The sequence below is a fragment of the Rhinolophus ferrumequinum genome, chromosome 14, assembly GCF_004115265.2.
Source record: "Rhinolophus ferrumequinum isolate MPI-CBG mRhiFer1 chromosome 14, mRhiFer1_v1.p, whole genome shotgun sequence".
Classification (NCBI taxonomy): domain Eukaryota; kingdom Metazoa; phylum Chordata; class Mammalia; order Chiroptera; family Rhinolophidae; genus Rhinolophus; species Rhinolophus ferrumequinum.
In genome coordinates, this window is record NC_046297.1 from 12,525,151 (window position 1) to 12,549,724 (window position 24,574).

The 24,574-nt window shown below is 38.2% G+C and overlaps 1 protein-coding gene across 1 annotated transcript in view; it reads right to left on the reverse strand.

Moving 5' to 3' along the window:
- The window catches only part of C14H8orf34 (chromosome 14 C8orf34 homolog), a 300,332-nt gene extending 276,470 nt beyond the window's left edge, over positions 1-23,862 (reverse strand). The window contains 4 exon segments of the mRNA XM_033126929.1: positions 23,293-23,360; positions 23,363-23,471; positions 23,473-23,564; positions 23,567-23,862. Coding sequence (XP_032982820.1) covers positions 23,293-23,360; positions 23,363-23,471; positions 23,473-23,564; positions 23,567-23,606 — 309 coding nt within the window. The 5' untranslated portion in view covers positions 23,607-23,862.
- Between the last annotated feature and the right edge of the window lie 712 nt (positions 23,863-24,574).

The window sequence follows — 24,574 nt, forward strand, 5'->3', positions numbered from 1 at the left end:
AGTCAATGGCTTGTGGGAGCCACTCCATAGTTTGAAGGATAGAAGATGGATCGATGGAGGGAGACTATGGGTATAAGTAAGTGAAAGAACTTGATTCAAACTTAGATGTGCCTGACTCTGTAGCCATTCTCTTAACCACTTGGCAATCTAGTCAAATGCATTATCTATACCGTATCTTATTTAAAATAAGTGTCCTCAAGTATAATCATACCTTTGGTGCCAATTAACACTTAGCCCAATGGTGGGGCATATAAGTACCCACAAAATACATGCTAAGTCCTAGATTATAATAGATCAAAACATGTATTTTAAATAGTTGGTACTTTAAGTTATTTTTCTAAACAAAATAATACTTCCAGGGAACCACTGTCTAACAGACACTTCATGAATCATCTTTCAAGATTGAAAGACTGCCTTGTCCTGAATCATCCTGGGTTTGACTGAATCATGAAAGGTACAAAACGGCCAATAGAAGCAGAAAGAAACATATGAATATCCTATACATTGAATTTCTACCAGAACACGTGGCGCTTGTCCACTTAATGTTTGGAGATGTGGTTTCCTAATGAGGTGCACCATCTTTTAGGGAATGAAGAGAAAATATTAGAACTTCTACTTTGATTTACTTTCATTTCATCTTTTGAAAATGTCCTTGTTTATATGTGTTTTATTATGTATAAAATTTATCAACACATTTGTATATGCCTATAATTTGGACATGCACAAAAATATTATAGGTGCATAAAGCAACATTTTTTGTGGATTGGGTTTCACAATCAAAACATTGGAATCCACTGAGTTAAAACACAATGTAGGCAGAGCCCATGTCAAAACTTTGATTTCCTGTGTCACCTTATTGCACATAAATACAGTTTCTCTTCTATAGGTCATAAAATTAAGTCCAATTAAGAGGATGGAATAAGTCATCGCAGAACCATTCCTGCTAAAGAGTTAGAAAGATACCTCAAAGAACCTGATTAACGTTGATTCTATAACATCTTTTCCTTAACAAAGAGAGAAGAGAAAACTACTACTTATTGATGTCTAGTTTTGCACTAGTCACTAGGTCAAAACATATATTCTTATTTAATCTTCACACCAACCCACTAGGGTAGGAACTACTTATCCTACTTTATGGTTGATTAAATGGAAGTTAAGATCATTAAATAACTTCCTAATGTCACATGTATAAGAAAAGGAGAAAAAAATAGTATTTGAACAATTTTCAATTTCAAAGTCCAAGCATTTTTCTAAGGCAGAATACTAATTTTAGCACTTAAATGTGATCTTGGTCAAATTATTTAAGTCTTTAAGCCTAGATCATTTATTTTTTTTAAGAAAGAGAGTGATGAAGACAACTACTTTTAGTTGATTAGTATGTTTCGCATACGGACTTCCTATACCACTGGGAAAAATATGTTAATGTTTTAGGAGCTATGTGGTTTTACTCTTTAAATCTCAAAGCTCATGTTGAATAATTACAAGGAAGTTCAAATATTTTCAACTGTGTTTGGTGGTTGAACAATATCCACATCTGGTCAGTTTTGAACTACAACAAACCCTGTCTAATATGAATAATTAAATAGATTCACACTTGCTGTGCAATTAGTCAGAAATGGGGGAACATTTTTATGTTAAATTAGATTTCATGAGACAAGAACCTGAATATCAAGGATTATGAGCTTGCATCCTGTGTTTGCTCTCAATTAACCCGAAACACACCAGAAGAGATACAAATATGTTTCTAATATAAACTTCACATCAAAAATGCTAAGGGATAACCATCATTTAACAAAGAAAGAATTGTAATATATCATTTTGGCTTTTGCTAATAATAACAATGTCTGCGGCTATATTTATTTTAACTATGTGATATACCAAGATTACTCGTTGGATAATTAACTCCAAGCTATGTATTTATTTCAAAATGAGTGTAGGGAAAGTATATTTTAGTTTTTTGGCCACATGCTGCGATAAATAACATACAAAGAAAATAGATTCTATTATTAAATGAATCAATATAATAGGTGTGGAAGGAGACATTTTCAGTTGCCTCAGAATTTGGCGCTAAAACATTAAAGTTGAGAACACCGGATGAGAAGTAAGCCACACTGAATATCATGATACCTAATTTTATGTGTCAACTTGACTGGGCTAAGGGATGCTCAGATCGCCAATAACATATTATTTCTGAGTGTGTCTGTGAGGGTATCTCTAGAAGAGATTAGCATTTGAATCAATAGACTGAGTAAAGAAGATTGTCCTCAACAAGGTGGATAGGTGACATCAAACCTGTTAGGGGCCTAAAAGGAACAAAAAAGCAGAGGAAGGGCAAACTTGCTCTCGCTGTTGGAGCTGGGACATCCATATTTGCCCACCTTTGGACATCGGCACACTCCTGGTTCCCAAGCCCAGAATGAATGGACTCAGAATGAATGGCACCACTGACTTTCCTGGTTCTTCAGCTTCCTGAAAGCAGATTGTGGGACTTCTTGGCCTCTTTAATCATGTGAGTCAATTCTTATAATAAATCTCCTTTCATGGGTGTATGCACACGCACATCTCCTATTGGTTCTGTTTCTCTGAAGAACTAATACAAATATGAAGGTCTACACACATCTGCATGGGACGTGTTAGGAGGGGCCAGACAGGTTCAGTCACCATTACTGCAATAGCCAATATATAGTAAAAGCTAGAGAGGAAAATGCTTTGAAGAGAATTCCTATGAGTAGAGAGAGCTGAGTTGGTTCATCTTTTCTCTTTTCCTCCTTCCATGGTACTCCCACAACCCACGCCAAAAGGAAATGTCTTTGTGCCAATTAGGAAATTATTATTTCTTTAAAAATCCATACTTCTATACTCTGCTTCATAATACAGGAGCTGGGACTCTGAAAACGTCACTTCCGTTATCAACTGGCTTCCTGCTAAGGTTACACCAGTAGAGGGAACTGGAAAGAAGTGGAAAACAGGAAGAAGAGAAAAGGGACTTCCTCCATCCTGACTGCTTGCTATTTCTGTCAAAATAACCCCGTGGCTCATTGGGTTCCTGTTTCCAGCTTCCGTTGGCACACGGGGAGCCAGTCTTGTCACAACTTCTCAGAGGTACCAGCATCAAGTAGGCTAAGCTTCTTTCTGAGAGGAGGGTGCCCTGTACTGAGAGTCTAAATTCTGATAACCCCAGTTTCTTGTCTTTATTCCTAAGGCTCTAGGGGTAGCTGCTTCTTGAAGTTATTAATTGTGTGTTACCCCAGTTTTTCCCTATTTGCTTTTTCAGGCTTCCAACTCCTATCCTACCAATAAATTATCTGTGTTGAAATACCAAATGTGGTTTCTGTTTTCCAACTGGCTCCTGATTGATAAAATACTAGCATCAACACCCTCAGATGGAACTTTATGATTAATTTGGTCACATGGTTGGCCTTGAACCCCAATGTTAAACTCCTTACCAATGAGAATTATGATACTAAGAATATATGATGTGCCGACACATCATAAGTTAAAATATCATTACCTATGTTTCATTGTGATGAATTACTTACAGAAGCCAGTGGCTTGGGGAACCAAGTGGCGATTACACTTGACCATTATTGTAGTGATGGTGAGCATAAATAAGGACAACAAGTAATGGGGATCATCAGAAGGCTTCTGCCTAAACCGATCGCCTACAGATATAATGGCATGCTCACAGCCTAAAACTCAGCTCGGGTCACAGTCAGAGAACCCCAAACTTCAACAGCAGCCATAAAACAATTTTTTATAGCTATAGATATGATTTCATGGAAAGTCCAAGCCAAATTTTAATTGGTGAATTTGTGAGTTCAAATTACATTGCAATTCTTTACCTTCAGAAACATCCAAGCTATGGGAACATAAGGTTAGAATGGTGACATCTGAATGAACATAGAAGAAGCCCGCTGAAGCAGCTCGTCCTTCTGTGACTGAGGCGATTGTCTTACTTTTTGGGGGTACTGAGTAACTTCACCTGGGCAGTTGTCTTGTCCATGGGACACTGTTTCTCCTTAAGACTCACACCAACCACCCTTTAGTTCCTTCAGGCTAATAACTAGAGTCAAACATCGGCTTGTTCCTGGGAGGCAGGTAAAAAAAGTATGACCTTGTAGGAGAGAGCCTATACTCCAAAAGATTTCCCTAATTTATTTTGGCAGAACAATGCATAGAAATGAATTCTATGGATGTTAGACTAAACGAAATGGAATATAGCACTAGATCAGGTTGGATGAATAGATATGGGTGAAGCCAGAGATTCCTTATGTAAAGTGTCAGCTCTCCGGTTCTAACAGTTACCTGGATCGGTTGACTGACACTAGGTCTCAATAGCCCTGCGTTCAATGAGGTTGAGATGTCACAGTCTATCCTGATACAAAGAAAAGAATACAACAGGGTTAGAAAGATAAGAATAGGGAGTGAATTTATCATGTGCAAACTGTACCTTCGCCTACCCCCGACTGTAGACAGGCCCAGAGGACATTCTCTTCACTAAAGCATCAAATAATACATTAGAGAGGAGTTCAAGAGTGTATCCTCGGAAAGCTCTGTGGAGGCTGTCTTCTGAAGGCCAGGGGTGACAGGGAGAGTTGTTGTCAACGATCTAGTCTCTTCTCTCCACTAGTTTGATGCTTCCAGAGCAGCAGAGGCCAGGTAAGTGGCAGTGCTTACCTGCTATAGACAAGATGGGAGCATTTGTGATAATGGGCAACAGGGACAAAAATGATAAGCAAGATGTTTTGACCAGAGTGATCTTTCATATTGCCTGATAATCAATCATGGTGTCCCTCAAAGTAAAGTAGATGGGCAGCCTATGGAAACATAACGTAATCTATGTAACACAAAAAAAGAAACAAGATCTGGTAAGCTGAAACCTAAGCTGAATTATCACAATGGAGAGTCTGGCCGCTTGCATATATAGGGGTGCACCAAGTTGGTGAAGTCTCTGAGGGCCCACTAACCCTGCAGGGTGTCCTCTCCAAAGTTGCTGCGCCCACACCAGCGAATGCTACAAAGGGACACGCCCTCTTCAGATTTTGAAGGCGTCACATACCACAAGACCATCCAAAACCACTGAGCAATCCATTAGGTTGCTCTTTTTGACTGGGGTCCAGGGCAAGATAAGACTCGGCAGCAGGTCTAGCTATGCTGCCCTAGCGCTCAGTCCTTATGCCCCCATCGACCAATGATGCTCGCAGAGCCTGTGCCAAACCAGATGCTGCTTTGAGTGGCTGGCAAGCCTGCACAGGAGATTCATAGCACAGACCCCTAGGGGTCTCCTTCTCCAGCTAGCCGGTTTCCTTTGGAGGTGCACCTCTTGGTTTGTTACTGGACCCTGTGAGAACACCTGACAGGTGTTTAGGCCATCTCATGATGGCCCTGAGACCTGAGATGCCCATCATGAAGTGGGTATTTTCTGACTCACCAAACCATGAGATTGGATAAGTATATCAGCAATCCAGAATGCACAAGGCAGGTACATGTTCAGGCAGTTGAGGCACCTTCAATATACACACCTGCTACACTGGCACCTTTCCCTTCGTCCACACGTATGTCCTCATATGGATGGAGTTCATAATGACCCATGACTAAGACGAAAGAAGCAAAAACGAACATCAACAACAAAAACGTGGGACTGATTTAGATCTAGTCCCACATGATACACTGTCATAAAATCCAAGAGCACTGTGAAAGCATTATATAGGTCCACTCATAAGTCTGCTGAAAAGACACAGAGAAAGGCTCCTGAGCTTTAAGAATATTTACTTGTCAGCTTCCATGATCTATTGCCGGAAGGAGAGATCTACTGATTTATGGACAGTGGGTAATGGTGTGGCTCAGAGATTTGAAAAGAACACAATTGGAAAATTGCTTTCAAGGATGTCTAGGGAGAGGTATGTGAAAGAACACCTTAAAAGGGGAATAAAAAGTTGAGGTATTTGTCTCCTGTCTGTTTTGTGAGTCTGAACCCTTCCACCCCCAAAAAAGGAGGGTAGAATTGAAATAATGACCAACAGCACAAAGCTGGGGAAAGTGGGGGCCAGAGGCCACGTAGTCTCAAGTCCTCGCATTAGTTATGAGGAAGGTAAAGATACTGCTCAACTTCAGATTTTAAGTTAGATATGCACCCTGCTATTTTGGAGATAACCACAAAAGAGATTGACTTTAAAATTTCCAAAAATAGAGGGGAAAAAATCTTAAGCAACATATTAGCAATCCAAGTTCAACAACATAAAAATATATATATATACATATCTCATACGTTTTGATCAGAATCAATTTCTTCCAGAAATGCAAACTTGGTTTCACATTTTAAAAGTCCAGTAATGTAATTCTTCCCAGTGACAGAATAAAGGAGAAAAATCATATGATAATTTCAATATACAAAGACGATCTTTAAATATTATTGAACTCAACTTTAAATTTAAAAATCCTAGCAAACTACTAAGAGAAGGAAACTTTCCTAACATTATAAAAGACATCAAAAACAAAAACAAAAACAAAAAACCTACTAATGATGCAATATCATTCCTCTTGAAATCAGGAACCACACACACGCAAAATACAAAGTATTACCACTTCTATTCAACATTTCATTAGAGATCTTAGCTGAGAGAGTAAGACCAGAAAAAATAGCCAATGAGACTCAAAAGAGACAAAACTGTCATTTTCCCGGTTTTCCACTAATAGCCATCATATAAACAGATGAAGATCGCCCCAAAAAAGAAGGAAGTAAAAGGTATAATGACTGCAAAGAAACAACACTGCCATTTCCACAAACAATATGGCTTTCTACAAAGAAAAATGCAAAATAATTTCAAGCTAAGTAAAAATAAGTAATTCAGCATATTCATACACATTTAAAATCAAAATAAAAAATGTTCTTTCATCACAATTAAATCCACTTTCTAGTCCAATCCAGAGACTAATCTGTTGTAAAAACCTCCTCATGTTGCTTTCACAGAATTGGCATTCTACACCGTTTGAGTCACAGCTTCATTGAGGTCAATGATTCTCCCAAATCACATTTTTAAGTATATTAAAATACAGAAGAAAGTAAACTAATAGGTATGCATTTTATAGTACCTTGACTAGTCCAGAGTAGAGTAAAAATAACCAATTTCTCTATCTTTAGCACAGTAATGCATTTGCTTTACATCAATGAAAAGCAAATATGGACTCTGCTAGATAGTAAATAAAACCTCAGTGCTAATTAAGAAAACATCATGTTCATAATTAATCTATACCAACTTTATGATTTTAATAAATAATAAGTAATCTTCAGTACTTAGTCAATATGAGCCAGCCTGAAAAAAAACACAAAAAAAACCTCCATTGAAGGTTTGAAAAAAAACCCCAGATGTATACCCCGTGTGAGAAAAAAGACAATCAATTAAACAAACAAAATAGGATGTCATTTATTTTCGCTGCACCTCCCTTAGGCTTGCATGATTGAATAGCGTTATGAAAAGTTTTTTGGTTTTTTTTACACAACTCACAAATTTGTGACTACATGGATAACTTCGTACTCTTACATTACAAATAACAGAAAATCCAACTCAGTCTGGTTTACACACAAAGGGGGTCCATTGACTCATAAAACCGTCTATAGGTTTCAATTCCTTTTACTTGCGTTCTTTAACCTTCTTAAAAGTCTTTGCGTATTTTTCATTGTGAGGCTTAGAGATAGTGGAAAGGTTTAGCCTACTTTCTGTATAAAGCAAAGCTTATTTTGTGTTTCTGTAGACCATGCTGTTTTTTATGCAATTATTCATTCAACAAGTAATCAATTAAATTCTTAGTATTTATACACTACAAGTTAGATCCTTAAAGAAACCTTGGGGGAAAAGCCAATGGTATACTTAGAAAGACAAGCCATAACCCAGAAAGTAGTTAAATAACAATGTGGTTAACCACAAAAATGAGTGGCTGGCCCCTCAGTGCAACAGGCGTTCACAGAAACAGAAAATCTAGGGAAGCTAGAGCAGTCAAAAAATATCTAATTATAGAGGCAAAACACGAACTATCCCCTGATTAGTGGTTGATAGTCGGCTAGGGGAATTTAGTAGATACTGGGATATGTGCCCAGATACTTGCTTCTGACAGCTGCCAGGAGTGCTGGCTTTTGAAGGCTCTTACCTGAGGCATCCTCCAGAATTATCCCTCCCCAGAAGGCAGCTGCTTTACCCAAGGTCACATTCTCTCTTTGCAGGAAGCCTGCTTCTCATGACTGGAGTGCAAAGGCCCAATGACCATGTTTCCATTGGAACAACCCTTAAGGGCCTCTCTATGTGATTGGCTGAGGACTCTATTCTCACTTCCCTCAAGGTGCTCCCCGTGATCCCAAGGTACATAAACATCTCCATCTCGGAGTTTGTTTCCCAAAGAACCTAACCCAAGACATTATTGAACAAAGGGGAAATAGTCCATGTAGAGAGAACAAAGACTTTATATTATATGTACTGGGGAAACTCGACAACCTAACCTGGCTAATACTGCAGGCAGTGTGTGGGAAGAATGAAAAGTAGGGTGAAATAGATTTCAGAAGACCTCCAATGCCACCTAATTTGGAACTCATTCCATAATTCAGTGTTGCAAAACCTTTGCAGCCTCAGTGGGCTAGGACTGTGAATTCATCCACCTAGATGACTGGAGGCAAAGCGAAAAGATACAAATGCAAGTATGACAATTCTCTGAAGTTTGATTAGCTTGAAAATGTATATGAACCTTGCATTTTGTCCAGTTATCAGCATTTGTTATAATGAACACATACTCTTGTTTAATAAACATGGCCCCAGTGAGTGGAAGAAGAGTATATGTATGTGTGTGTGTGTATATATATATATATATATATATATATATATATATATATATACCCTTCCCTCACATAGGGAAATGACATGATAAATGTCACTGTTTGGAATGGTCAATTTGTCAGCCGCATGGAGAATGGATTGGATCAGGACAATCTGATAGCGTTGTGTGGGTGTCAGGATTAAGTTGGCAAATGGTGAGAAGAGCAAGAAAGTGACACAAAGGGCATTTCAAAGAACAAATTGAAAGGATCTGATAATTTATCAGATATATCTGTTTAAGGCAAGGGAGAAGAGAATGGTATCGGGGGTCTTGAGAGTTATTATTAAACTATAGCTGAAATGAAGAGGTAAAGAGAATGGAACATCTTGTATTGTTTGGGTTTCCTTTTTGTCCTTTTGAGTTGGAGGTTCTTATATGATAATCTACATGGAAAGTCTTTCACAAAGTATCTATTCAAAAATATTTGAGGAACAGACAATGCCATGGAGACAGCTGTCAAATGTTGATGGTAAACCAAATCCCAGTTTGGGCTGAGACGTGTCCAAATGAGATGCAACATGTTTCCTCTACAATGTTGTAGAGGAAACCTTCAGGAGGCCACCTCAGGTAATTGATGCCTCAGTTCCTGCGAAGAGCTGGGGCAGAGGATGAGTTTCGTGAAGCCATGTCATATGTAAAGCCCACAGTTCTGTGTGTGTTTGTGTGTGTGTGTGGGGGGGGTGTGTGTGTGTGTGTGGGGGGGTGTATTTAGCTCTTTAAAAGAGGGTTTTAAAAAAGAAAGAACGGGATGTGTATCGAGAGACAGTAGCGTTGTATTTGAAATGTTTGAGTCATTTCTTTTCCACCTCCCCACCTGGCACCATATCTACTCCCCTGATGCTCATACCAGCTCCTCTCTTCTCATCATCACCACTTCTGATTTGCTAGGGATTTCTCTCAGCCTCAGCCAAAAATAACCATTAAGGTTTAATTGACAGGAAATTCAGTCCTCACATGGGAGTCCCTAGGGGCCTCTGGAAGACAAAACCATCTAAAACCAATAACTTAACAATACTAAAAGCAAGAGTGCAGTAATACAGTGAGCTTGGAAAACTGGATAGGTTGTGGGAGCAAAAATGGCCCATTAACCTGGTACTTCATATAAAACCTATAAACCATTCTTATTTTCCATTCTTTTTTGCATGTTTCACACAGTTCTAATAATATTGCATATATAATCTTGAAGTCTTCTTTTGTACATTTTTAATGGCTCCATAATATCCCACCTGGGGAAAAGTTTATGTAATCTTTTTTTAAAAAATGCGTAGTAAGAGGAATAAGAATGAACAGCTAATAGCAGGAAATGGGCTACTTTGCATTGTGGAGGTAATTCGGGGAACAAGGTCCATGAAGTCTCTTTCTTCGTGGAGGTGATATTTATGAGGGGAGCCAAACACTGAACAAATAAATAAGAAAATGCCAGTGACCAATGAGTGCTGTGGTGGAAATAAAACAGTGTGGCAGGTGGAGGTTGGATGGGAAGCTGTTGAGATGGGAGTTGTCCGTGAGGGCCCCATTGATGAGAGGTTTAACTTGAAATCTGATGACAAGAGGAGCCAGCCACGTGAGGTGTTGTGGAGACAACTTTCCAGCAGAGAAAACAGCTCATGCAAAGGCCCTGAGGCACAGGCAGCTTTTAGACAGCTTTGTCTCCGCTACTGGTAAAGCTCCTCCTGGGAGACATCATTCTGTACATAAATTCTCACTACACAATCCATAATGAGCCAGATAAATGTTTTGTTTTTAAGAAAGAAAGCCAAGTAGAGTGCGTATCAACAGAAAACAGATCATTCAAATGTACCCTATAATGTAACTAAATTATTTGGACCAGGAGTAGGTCACTTTATGATTTATTCAACATATTTATATTCATGTTTATTTCAGAAAGAGTTTAAAATACTTTCCAACGAAGTATAAATTGTGATCAAATGGCATAAATAAAACGGGGAAGAAAAAAGGTAAAGTAAAACTAGTGAACACAACATGGGGGAAAGAACGAAGGCAAAATTGCTCAAGGTAAAAACCTACATTCTGGCTCTCGTCAGGCTATGAGTTTTTCAGAAGCCTTAAAAAAAGAGGGAGAGATGCTATTACACAATTTAAAATATTCACATATGATTTTTGACATTGCAAAACTGATCAGTAGTTCCCAGAAGAGGATGCGGCCTAACGTAATGAACACGGCCCTCCAAAACATATTTTAATAGATAAAACTGGAGTGGTTCTTAGGGTGACGCTCGGTAAAGGCTTCTTAAATCATTCCCCTGTACAACTCAGCAAAAGTAAGTCTTCACTCGATCAACCATATGCGGAACAGGACCCAAGTCATTGTTCAACAAGCTTTATCCAAAATACATTTTTTCAATAACTTGAGAACTTAATGTACATGTTGCTCATGAATTCTTCCCTAAATATTATTTCCTCAAAACTAAACTATTGATAAACCTCGTGACTCTGATCTCTGTCTTGGATTCCCTACTGATCTGCAGACTCTTATAAGGGATGTTGCCAACTACACGCAAACCTCAATGTCTTCAATGAATGTTACGTCAGAGTTAAAATAATTCCGTGAAAGCCGGGCTTTATATGAGCTCCCACAAAGTAGAGTATTTGTCAACTGTATAAATCAGGGGTGTCCAAACTGCGGCCCACGGGCCAACTGCGGCCCGCAATCCATTTTTAATTGGCTCGCAGCAAATTCCAAAATATATATTTAGTTTACTTAAATAAACCAGGTGAGGCAATACGTACTTCACCTCGAGTGAGTGGCCCGGCTGTGTGTGTATTTTACCGCATGTGGCCCTTGGTAAAAAAGTTGAAAAAAGTTTGGACACCCCTGGTATAAATTTAATAGTGTTGTTTTTCACATCCTTGCTGTACCACTAAGCGGAACGATACTAGGGTATGTCTCAATAAAAATTTTGGGTCAGAATAAAATAATATCCTATGCTTAAAAATCTGTAGCTGGTTTTAATTACCATTTTATATAATACTAAGATCATTATTCTATTTTGCAAACAGAAAATATAACAGGAAAAAATGAAATAACCCAAACAATACCAGGTCCTCTAGGGAGAATCCATAGGAGTAAAAGAGCATTCACTTACAAATAATATCTCAAAAACATACAGCGATAATGCAGATTATACAATGGAGTTCGCTTCATACATATAGAGATGTTATTGCAAGTACAAACCAAATGTATTCTCGATGCAACATAGCTTGTCACTGTGAATTTAGATCAATATGTTCAAACAGTGAAGGAACAGCAGGAGTTATACACTCCTTTATGCTCCAGACTATACTTCAAAAACCAACTCCTCTTTTTTATGGGAAAGGAACAACTTGCAACCTAAAACTATCAGTATATTTCATGTAGAACACTACCCAACAATCGATTATTTAGATATTTTTAATAATTCATGTTTAGATGTCTTAATGCTGCTAAGAACGTCCAGGAACACAACTACAAGAGAAACTATTTAACAAATCTGCCTTTTACCTTTTGCACTTTACACACTTGATTCTATAGCAACTTTCTTGAAAACTAATCTCTACATCCGAATTTCAAACGTGAATTTCTTACTTCTAGGATTGTAATGATGGAATGCACTGATGAATATGAAAATAGACCAGGCGTATAAACAGAAAATCAAGATAGGCTTTTGTAAAATTACGAGAATAGAATAGTTGAATGTTCCCCAAGTATATCAGGGTTTTCCAAATATACATGAGTTTTTGAAGACAGGAAATGTTTTATTTGGATTTATATTTCTCAGTAGGTAATACAGCACCCAGTGAAGGTAAATAAAGTTCCAAACATCATGCGCCAAAGGGTTTAATAGCTGTTGAAAAGATAAAGTCAAAATGAATTCTCAAGCAAGTGAAATCTCCATTAAAAGACTGAGAATATTTCCAAGCAAGGCTACCCTGCCCCCACCAATGAACACAATGCACACACACGTGTGTGCACGCACACAGCACACACACGCACACCGTACATACACACCTTCCTCTACTACCGTTTTCCTCTGAAAATAAGACCTAGCCAGACCATCAGCGCTAATGTGTCTTTTGGAGCAAAAATTAATATAAGACCTGGTCTTATTTTACTATAATATCGGGTTTAATATAATATAATATAATGTCTTGAATTAACTTTTGCTCCAAAAGACTCATTAAAGCTGATTGTTCAGCTAGGTCTTATTTTCAGGGAAACATGGTAGGTGTTCCACTCCTTTCCAGCATCACTGCAAAGATAATTCAGAAATACCACAGCTAAAACCTAAAAAAGCAGATGTGTGCTCTGTGTTCATTCTAATCTCAGGATACTGAAAGGCCAACCTTCAAAAGTATCTCTCCAAATAGTCTCTCACTGGGTTATTAATATTAATAGAGAAGAGAAGTAGCATGGAACGTGATGGCACCCAACATGCATTGGGTGGACTGGGTTCTTTAGATTTGGTTTCATCTCACATATTCCTCATAATCTCTTTGGTGTTATTTTCTAGCTGAGGAGGTGGATGTTCACAGAGATCAAGTAATTGTCTGATGGTCAGGCAGTGAATGATCACTAAGCCAGAGTTACCTCCAGAAATCACCTGCCCCGTGCCATGGAACTGTGTCATGTGTCTTGTGTTCCATGCAAATGCACTTGGGGGAGTCATGCATTCAGCCCTGCACAATGGTGTGAATTAATTTACCTGGCCCTCTCTAGAAAGCAGATATTAAAAAGAGACAAATATGGCTGGAAGGGAATTAGGTACTTAAATACATAATCAAAAGTTAGTCACTGTACATGAAGATTAATTAATGGGATGGGGGATATTTCGCTCTAGGTCTTAAAGGGATAAATGTTATGAAGCTATTTGCTAGCTGGTTTTCTCTTCAATGTTTTTTTCTTCCATAGAAGGAAAACATATATACAAGTCAATGCTTTGTTTAATTGAACAGATATATCTACTGAGCCCCTCCTTTATGGTTCGTGCTCTACAGGACATTACAGCAGGTGCACAGTAAAGCGTGAGGCAAGACACTTGTTTCCCACCTTCAAGAACTTGAGATCTACTTTTAGACACGAGACATGATATAATTAATATATAAACAAATACCTATTGTCAGCAGATTGCTGATACTCACACATCCTTCCTTGCAGAAAAGCTCTCTCTTTATCTGGATAGATTGTCCCCCACTACTGGAAGGACACACAGGAAGACACAGAAAACAGGGGCCCTAGTCAGACCATTCACCTCAGTTCACTTCTGTAACTATGCGTTTTAGTGCTATAAAATTCCCTCTCGCCTCTGCTCGCATTGTATCTCACAAATTTTGATATATCTTTCTTTTCATTGTTTGATGTATTCTTTTTATTTCCCTGAGATTTCTTCTTTGACCCGTAGGTTATTTGGAAGTGTGTTGTATATTTTCCCATCATTTTGGAAAATTTCCTGTTTTCTTTCTGTTATTGATTTCTAGTTTTATTCCACTGTGATGGAGAAAACACTTTGTATGACTTCAATTGAGGAGTGTTTTGTGGCTCGGGGAATGGTTGATCTTTGTACACATCTCATGCCACTTAAAAAGAATATGTGTTCTGCTGCTGTTACATGAAGTGGTCTACAAATGTGGACTATAATAGATTCTTTTGGTTGATGTGCTGTTTAATTCTTCTATAACATTTCTGATTTTCTGTCTAGTTGCTCTATCAGTTGTCAAGGGAAGGTTTTAAAGTCCCCAACTGTAGTTGTAGATATGTCTATTTCTCTTTTTCGTTCTATTAATTTCTACTTCACAGATTTTGCATCTCTGCTGTTCAGTGAGTGCACACACACTTAGAATTGCTATTTTTTTTTTTTGGTGAGTTGACTCTTCTATTATTATATAATGATAATTTCTGTCTCTGGTAATTTTCCATCCTCTCAAGTCTATTTTATATAACACTAACAGACTCACTCCTGCCTTCATGTAATGTTTGCATATTTTTTCCATTGTCTTACTTTTAGCTGGCTTATATCTTTTTATCTAAAGTGAGTTTTCTGGAGGTGGTATAGAGTTGGGTCATGTTCATTTTTGTTTTGTTTTTTTGTTTTGTTTTGTTTTGTTTTAAATCTATTCTATCTCTGTCTTTTAATTGGTGTATTTAGACCATTTTCAGGTAATGTAATTATTGATTGATAAATTAAGACTACATTTTGCCATGCTATTTCTTGCTTTCTGTTTGTTCTCTCTGTTTTTATTTTTCTTTTCCCTGCTCTTGTAGGAACTTGAGCGATTTTTAGAATTCCATTTGATTTACCTATAGTTTTTGAGGGCATCTTTTTTATACCTTTTTTTAGTGGTTGCTCTGGGTACTACATTATACATACACAATAGATCAACAGGTGTCATCATTTTATCAGTTCAAGTGAAGTGTACAAAATACCACTTTTGTGGCCCTTTACTCTTCCCTGCTTATAATACAATTGTCTTAAAAACTTCCTCTACAGACATTTAGAAACGCATCTCACATTGTTATAATTTTTGCTTCAAACCATAAAACGTTATTTGGAAAATTCAAGAGGAAAAGGAAAATGTTTTATATTTACTCGTATGTTTGCTCTTTCCATGTTTTTCCTTCCTTCCTAATGTTCTGGCCTCGACTGACACCACGAGGGAGCCCTTATTATTGACCAGTGGTGATGGAAATCCTCGCTCCTAACTGGTCTTCTCCGACATCACTTTCGGCAGGGCTGTTGCCTGCCTTAGATACAAGTCCTTTGTCAGACATACTATATTTTGCAAGTGGTTTCTCCAAGTCTGTGGCTTGACTTTTCATTTTCTTAGCAATGCCTTTTGAAGAGCAAAAGCTTAATTTTAAATAAGTCCAGTTTCATGACTTTTTCATTTATAGTTTATAGTATTTGTGTCATATTTAAGAAATACCTGCCAGAGTAAAGGTGAGAAAAATTATCTCCTATGTTCTCTTCTAGATGTAAAAAAAAAAAAAGGTTTTACATTTAGGTTTAGAATCCATTTCAAGTTAATTTTTGTATATGGTTTAAGGTAAAAATCCAAGTTCTTTTTTTGCATATGTCTATCCAGTTGTTCCATATCATTTGTTGCAATATTATCATTTCCCCATTCAATTGGCCATATATGCATGGGTTTATATTTCTTTCTGAACTTTATCTGTTCCATATATCTATTTTTCTATTTTCATATCAATACCGCACTCTTTTACTTGTAATACTCTTAATGACTATTGAAGTCACGTAGTATATATCATTCAATGTTTTAACAATATTAAGTTTTCATATCTATAAACAAAGTAAAACATATCTATAAACAAAATAAAGTCATTTATTCAGGCTGTCTTTGCTCTCTCCGAGCAGTTTTTACAGTTTTTAATATAGAGATTTTACATATTTTTTTATATGTATTTCCTAGTATTTCACATTTTTGATGCCCTATAAAGGTATTTTTTCTTTTTTAACTTCTGTGGTTATTAGCTTGAACATAAATATAGAATTGGTTTTTATACAATGAACTTGTATCTAAAACTTAAATAATCACTCTTATTAATGCCTGTATCTTTTCCTGTACATCTCCTAAGATTTTCTACATACACTCAAAAATGTTAAGATCTTTATTCTGCCTTATTTCAGTAACAGAATCAACACAATCCCAATCAAAATACTGGCAGGTATTTTTCTGTGAAAATAGACAAAGTGATTCTAAAATTCACATGAAAATTCAAATGATTTAGAATATGTAAAGAATTCTTAAAACTCAAAAAGAAGAATACAAACAACCCAATTAAAAATGGGCAAAATATTTGGACAGACACTTCGCCAAAGATATACAGAAGGCAAATAACCACATAAAAAAATAATCGCCAGCATTAGGCATCCGAGAAAAGAAAAATAAAATCACAATGGGATACCACACAGACCTATTAGGAGGGCTATTATTCAAAAGACGGACAATACCAAGTTTTGGTAAGAATGTAGAATTACTAGAACTTTCATACACTGTTGGTAGGAATGTAAAATTGTATTATACATTCACTTTTCAAAACTAGGGGTTCATGCCTTAAAAAGTTAAGCATACACCGACCATATGATGCAGCCACTGTACTCCAGGGAATTACCCAAGAAAAATGAAGCATAATTCCATACAAAATACTACGCAGCAATAAAAAGAAATTATTGATACATGATACAACCTAGATGCATGTACAAATAATAATGTTGAATAAAAAAAAATCTAACAACAAAAACAAGTATATAGAAAACTCTAGAGAAGGAAAACTAATCCACAGTGACAAAAAGGAGATCAGTGGTTGCCTGGGGACATGGAGCAAGTAAGGAAGGGTAAGAGGGAAGAATTACAAAGGGGTGCTCTGACAGCAGGTAAAAGAGAGGGTATATGAGGAGTATGTGCCAACTGGGTCCATGTATTTTAAGGCACCTACCAGGAAATCCCAAACAACGTTGCCATGACATATCATTGACTCTCACATTGACCATGTAGAAGTGTAAAGGAGATGCCATCATTCATAATACGTAAATGCGTTCTGTTCATAAAGAAGGAGAAACAGTCTCTCTGCTTCAGCACTCTTCCTTGGGTTCTAGCACTGTTAGGCATTTACTCTTTAAATATTTTTGCTGATATTTCAATAAAATTTTGAGAGGGAGAAGAGGAAACTGCATATGCTTGGTTAACAGGAATTGTAAATTTTCTTTACTTGGAATTTTAGCTTATTATTTATTGGTTTCCATGTATAAACCATCGATACAGTTCTTGACTATATTTACATAATTTAATGTTTAAAGAAACCCAATGGGTGAACTATTTTGTAAATAGTCATTTGCTAGATGCTCTTTATTTTTTGAAAACTGTAATACATTGTTTTATTTAATTTATGAATTACACATTTGTATTGCATTGACTAATTTTCCTTAAAATCAACAATTTTAAGTTGTATTGGTTTTGTAAGGCTTCTGTAACAATTTACCAAAAACTTAGTGACTTGAAAACAAGACAAATTCATTATCTTACAATGCTGGAGGTCAGAATTCTAAAATAGGTCCTATTGTGATCAAATCAAAGTATCAGCATAGCTGCATTTCTTCCAGTCTTTAGGGGAAATTTTGTTTTCTTGTTCTTTTCAGTTTTTATATTTTTATTTTTATTATTTTTTACTTGGAAATAATTTTAAATTTACAGAATATAATATATGAACAGCACAAAAAATTCCATATCCCATTCACCCAGAGACACCATTTGAATTTTGCCCACTTTCTCAATAATGTCCTTCACAGCCAAGTATCAACTCTAGAATCATGTAGGGTTTTTTTGCATTCGTCATGTCCTTTCAGTCTAAGACCTCCCTTAACCTCACGACCTTAACATTTTTGAAGACGCCAAGAAAATTGAATTTCCCTATTGGATTTATCAGATATTTTCTCATTATTCCATTCAGGTCATGCATGATTGGCAGAAATATTACAGAAGCAATGTTCTTTTAATTGCATCCTATCAGGGGGCACAGGACATTGGTTTGTCCTATCGTTTGAGGAGTGTCCGCTAGTTTTCTTTGCTATCAAGGTACTTTTTTTCCTTTTGTAAATTAACAACTATTTTGTGAAAAGATACTAGAGATGATGTAACATCTCATTCCTCATCCAATTTTCACCCATTCCTTTTTGCATCGATTAATGTTTTTGCCTGAATTATTACTAAATGGTTGCCAAGCAGTGATTTTTCTAATTCCATCATCCCTTCTATTTTTATTAACTGGCATTCTACTGCAAGGTAAAGCTTTCTCTTCTTGCTATAAATTGAGTACATTCATGTTTCCCATTATATCCCATTGCAAAAAACAAAAATTGTCCTCTTTTATACAGTAACGTAATCTGTTATCATTCTTTATTTTGATTCTTAAATAGTCTCAAATTTAGTTAATAAGAGTCTCTTCAAGCTGGCTTCTAAGTTTTGGGTTTTGTTTTGTTTTTTAACATATTCGTATTATTCTTTGAGCCCTTTCTTACTTTCTGGCATAACATTTACCAGATTCCTCTTGTACTTCCCCTGCCACGAAGCTGGAATTAACCATTTCTCCAATGATACCTGGTTGTACTTAATGGAGAATGGTATTTACAACCCCAAATATGGTTGCTAAGTGTGCTCATTGTTACTGGGGTGTTGCTGCTTCATTGGTTTTCTAGGCCCTTGTAGTCACAATAAAGTAGCAGTAAGTCACAATAAAGAAATAAATGCATACATTTATATACATTTTAATGCACGTAAATCTATACTTATTTCTATTAGCATCTATATCTATTATTGAAAGTCATGAGATCACATCAACACCTCTGATTTCAATCTAACACAAGGTTCATTCTACCTTTTTTCTTTTTTATATCTCGGACTGCCATCTCCACCAGTGAGAGAGAGCTGGCTTGCATTATTTTCAATATATTCACTCATTTTCTCAACACCTGCCTCCCTCATATGTAACAAATCTCCTGACCCTGCCAGGCCACTGCCTGATACTCTCCAGGCTAAACGGAGTTCAGGGTTACAGATGTGACTGGAAAGCATGAGACAAGGTACATGAACAAAAGGAAGTTTTGGAGCAGCAAGTGTATAAACGATGCAGGCTTATGGGTGACCATGAGCTTGATATGAGTCCACCTCATAACATACGCCAAATCAGTTAACATAAATTCAGACCATGTGAGTAGGGGTCCTTTGAACTAAACAAAGAAAGTGATAAAGCAGTCCCATTCTTTTTCGGGTGGGTCAGATCACATTCGGAGAAATGTAGTGAATTTGTTGGCCACATCTTCAGTACGAGAGATTTAAAACTTCTATAGAGATTTTTATGAAGACCCCCTATTATTCTGCTTTTTAATAGTTTAGGATTTCACACTCTTATGAGGTGTGATCAGGGCTGAAACAAGATATATGACTGCCCTGGGCATCCTTCTAACCCAAAATTTCCAAATAATTTTCCTATTTATATAATGGGAATAGGAGAAACTGAAAATTGTATAGTTCTCTATGTTGAAAATAAGGAATTTATTGTGATGTTCCACATCATAAAAAAATCTCTTGGGAACTAAGTTAAACTGCTGCTTACAATACAGACACAATAGATCACGTGATCTCAATAAGCAGCTATATGCCAGTTAACTACTCAGTTTTAGAATTTCTGACTGCCAATTTCTTTGACTGTTAAGTGACTGGCCTTAGGGTTTGAGATAAGTCTTGTGTTTCCACCATGCATCTTGTCTACATGTGTTGCAAAAATACTCTACTTTGGTGGCAGCCAAACCTTGTCACGTCTTGTCAGTTAAGTAAGGAGTTATGTGCAATAATCTATAGTAAATAGGATTATATTTTTTTCACTTATTGCAGTGATGCTCAACATTCCTTATAGATTGACGCCCAGGTGGTCACTACTTTCTGGCCCTGAATAAGCCAGTGATAATACTAAAAGTATTACATTTGGCAAAAACACCAGAGTTTGCAGAATGTAAGTCCATTTTCACATTTTCACATTACATCTTCAGATATTTCATTAAAATATCATTACCCAAGACTCTAATGCAATGATTTCTAGGCCTGGTTCTATAATGCCTCAAAACATCTTAAATCATATTTCAAAGTAGTATAAATTTATACTTCTAAATTACCTGGAAACAAGATCCATTTCAGTGGAAAGTAGTTTTTGAAACACCGTATTGTGTGCAGTACTTTATAAGCTTCTCAAATGATAAAATGTTAGGAATAAACAAGTAAACTAAGTAGAAAATAAATTAAGGAATTAAGCTAAGTAAAGAAAATGTACAAGTGAAAAAAAGAGGATACAAGTGTTCTCAGTACCAGTATGTGTTACCTTTGTTATTATTTTAAATAATATTCATGTGCTTTCTTTAAAGTGTTTCACTCCAATAAGTTTTCTCAAAACATTCCTAACTTCCAAAATCTGTAAAGGGGACATAATGTCATGTCTTGTATATTTTCAAAACTAAAGTAAACCTATGTCACCAACTCCAGTGCCTCAGCAAAAAAAAAAAAAAAAAAAAAAAAAAAGTCACAACAAAGCTCAGATAATAAAACTTGAAGACACCTAACTATTTCAATGTGTGATGAATAAAAGGAGATTTTTATCTTATGTCACAGTTTCTTACAATGTGGTCCAGACATTAAATATGTAATAATCATTTGTGCTGCTTTTCACTAAATTCAGATTCCTTGGCTCCTTCTCTATTCTCCTGAAGCAGTTCTTTGGAGAACCAATGACCAAAGTCCTGGGAGCTTTGAGTAGAATGTTAGATCAACAATATTCATTTTGTATTAGTTCCATTGGTTTTCTAGGATGAAGAAAGGTAGGCTAGTGAGATTTTCCAATTTTGTAGAGTATGTGTAATTCTCTCAAAACCAAGCTCCATCAAGATCAAAACTGTTGTACAAGGACCTCCTTCTAGTAGAAGATAACTTACCCATTTTCATCCCTTCAACTATTTAAAGTGCACATCAATCCTTAAAAATTAACTCATCAGTACAATTCAAGCTAATGGAGATATATAAAATATGTCACCAGAAAAATCAATAAAATACAAAGCATTTAATTTTGTTGTTGTGTGATGAAGTCTAAGGATTTTACGAAACAATTTGCAATCACTTAAAATTCATCAGTGCAGAACTAGCTGATGCACATTTTTTAAAAAAAAGAGAACTCGATAACTATCAAGTTGGATTTATTTCCTAATTATGTAGAAAGTTTACATATACTCCAAAGTCTGTTATCACTTGGAGAGACTCTTTGGAATTTCAAAATAAGTTAACAAATAAGAACAGCATTTATTAAAAACAATTCACTTATTCTCCCTGGTAAAATATACTTTAAATATTTTACATATTTAATATAAATATTTATACTAAAATATACTTAGAAACACTCTAAATGTATTCATTTATTTTTATCTTTCTTTCGATGCTATTAATATACTGTGCCCCAAAGAGTTATCATGCGTCTACTTTTTTAAAAATATGCATATGGCATTATGTGCAGTCTCTAATCATTCCACCAAAGGCAAAGAACAGAATTCTAGTAGCTCCAGCAGTCTTACTTTGCTTTTGGATATGGACTTCTTTGCTAACACTTTTGGCAGAAACGGAAATCAAGACATACAGTGTAGGACGTTATGACTATACAACAGTGAGTTTCCACAGAAATAATGGTCTTGTCTTTTAAGACAGTACAACGTTAACTTAAACTTAGGCAGAAACACTTAAGAGATCATGCAAATCTTGGTCATTTCAAACCTGTCCACCCCAGAGAAAAGACCTACCAGATCTCACCCCCTGTCCTCCTTTCTCTTGTGTTGGAGCATTAATTCGCTATCTCTGCAGTTGTCACTCTCTTCTTTTTGGTCCTAGAGAAGCTGCTCTAATTCTCTGCTATTTTTTAGCCCTGCTGCGTTTCAACCTCACTCAGAAACTAGCGACATGTAACCCCCCACTTCCACCCCCAAGAATGGCCACAACTGCTTTTGGAGGGGAGAACTAGCAAGGGTATCTTGACCCTCCCACGTCCTCTCGCCACCCACTGGTGCCCAGCTGGACAACTGGACCAGGAGAAGGGACTGTGGGGTCCTTCCTTTCTGTCCTGGGCATCTGCCCAGCGCCTGCAAATCCCCGGGACGTTGGGCAGGTGCCTGGTTTCTGACTCCCATTCTCATTCTCTGCTATGCTCCCGATCTTCCTTCCTCCTATAGTATTTCTGTCATCACTTCTTTGATGGCGAGAGAACACAGCGCAGAGCTGCGTCTCCTTCCCATAAATACGTGTGTGCTTTCCCCGAACCTTTCTCCGCCTCCTCACACAGGTACAGTCTGCAATTCGAAGGACTTTTTTTTTCATCCAGAGACCAATGTCAGCGTCTCAGTTTGACACTTTCATTCAACAGGCCCACGCCTACTGAAGCCCACTCCTTAACAGTTCCTGTTTCTCCCAATTAACCGTGTTCCTGCCAAATGTTAAGCACCTCCTCCACCTTTTTGGGTTCTACTACTGCCCACATTAAAAAAAAAAAAAAAATCCAATACAGTAAAACAGTGTGAATTCCAGGAAAAGTGTGAGTGTATGCACTGTCTGTCAGTCTGTCAGGGTCTGCGCCTGCAGCTGCAAGGCGCTGGACAGTCGGACGACTCAAACTTCCCCCGCCAGGCTGAGGCTGGGCCCTGCCAGCTCACCTGTCCGAGCCCAGGTAACCTGGGAAGTGCCGACAGGCTGCGTTCCAGGACATCTAGCCGTGACAGAGCAATGCCAGTCAACTAGGGCCACAGGGGCGCCCCTCCCACTCGTTTGTTCTCTATTCCTGCTTCCCTCCTGGCATTCTGCTTTTGTCTGGGCACCCCTTCCTCCACAGCGCCTTACCTCAAACAGGGGACCGATCTTGTTCTTCTCCAGGTAAGCCTGGATCCGGGATTGCTGATACGACGCCATGGAGAGACAGCAGGTGCCGTGGAGAGTGCACGCAGAACGCGCCTCTGCTGGGGGTCCACCCTCCTCCCTAAACTGGTGCCAGGACAGGAGCTCGTGAGCCTCGGCTCCCCCAGCGCGGCGGCCTCGGCCCCGGCCACTGGCGTGGGCTGCAGCCCCGGGAGCTGCGAGCGCGTGGGGCGCTGAGAGCCGGAAGCCTGGCACGGGGCTGCCAACTCAGACAACTCAGAGGCGCGGGGGGAACTCATTCATCGCGCTCTCCGGCTCGCGCCCGCCCCCACCGCTCTCCGCAGAGGTGTCTTTCTCCTCTGGGCGGCAGCAGCAGGGATCAGGGCGAGGGAGGGGAGCCTGGCGCTGCCGCTCCGCCCAGAGCGCCACCCGGGGGCGCCCACTGCCGGACAGGGACGGCGGGGCTAGGACTGTCCGCGAGGGTGCGTGTGCGAGTGTGTCCAGGCGCAGAATGCGTGTGCCTCTCTCCCAGGCTACAGCCACAAAACCCCGGCTTCTCCCGAGCCTGGACTTGACCCGCCCGCCGCTCCCTAGCGACAGCGCCGCTCAAAAAGCCAATGGTGAAGGGGCTTCTTTCACAGTGCACATAAATCTGGTGTTTGTTGGCTACGCCTTGGCAGCTGCAAATGCTTTTCGCAAGGGGGTCATCCTCACAGCCGGTTTGGAGCCTCTGCACGCCACCTCCTGCTTTGCCTACACTGGCTCAGGGTCCGCGAAGGGCAGAGTTGTGAAAAGGTGCGTGGGTCTGAGGGTTTGCCACGAAAATGAAGTTGCAGTCTGTTAGAAAACCTGGCTTGGCTTGCAGCAAGCCCCCGGGAGACCGTAGGTTGAGAACCGAGCTGAAAACTCCCAAAGTGCAGACACACCCAAAGGTTAGGAGCAACTCTTCAGCTTTTGACAGGAAGACGAGAGAAATGCAAGCCAGCCCTCCCTTAATCCACATATAATTATGTGTATATATAATTGCATAGCTACATTTCAGATGCTACCCTATTCCACTTAATGTTTATCCAGATACTTCATGAACTCCTCAAATTTAGCCCATACCTTTCTTATTACGCAGGGATTTTTCAAGAAGATCTACAAACACAGAGGTTTCTTCACAGAGCTCTGTTTGTTGTGAAAAAACAAAACAAAACAAAAAAAAACATTGAGACCCCCAGTGATGGTTTCCCTGGCTCCTAACCATGATGTGCCACCAAAATAA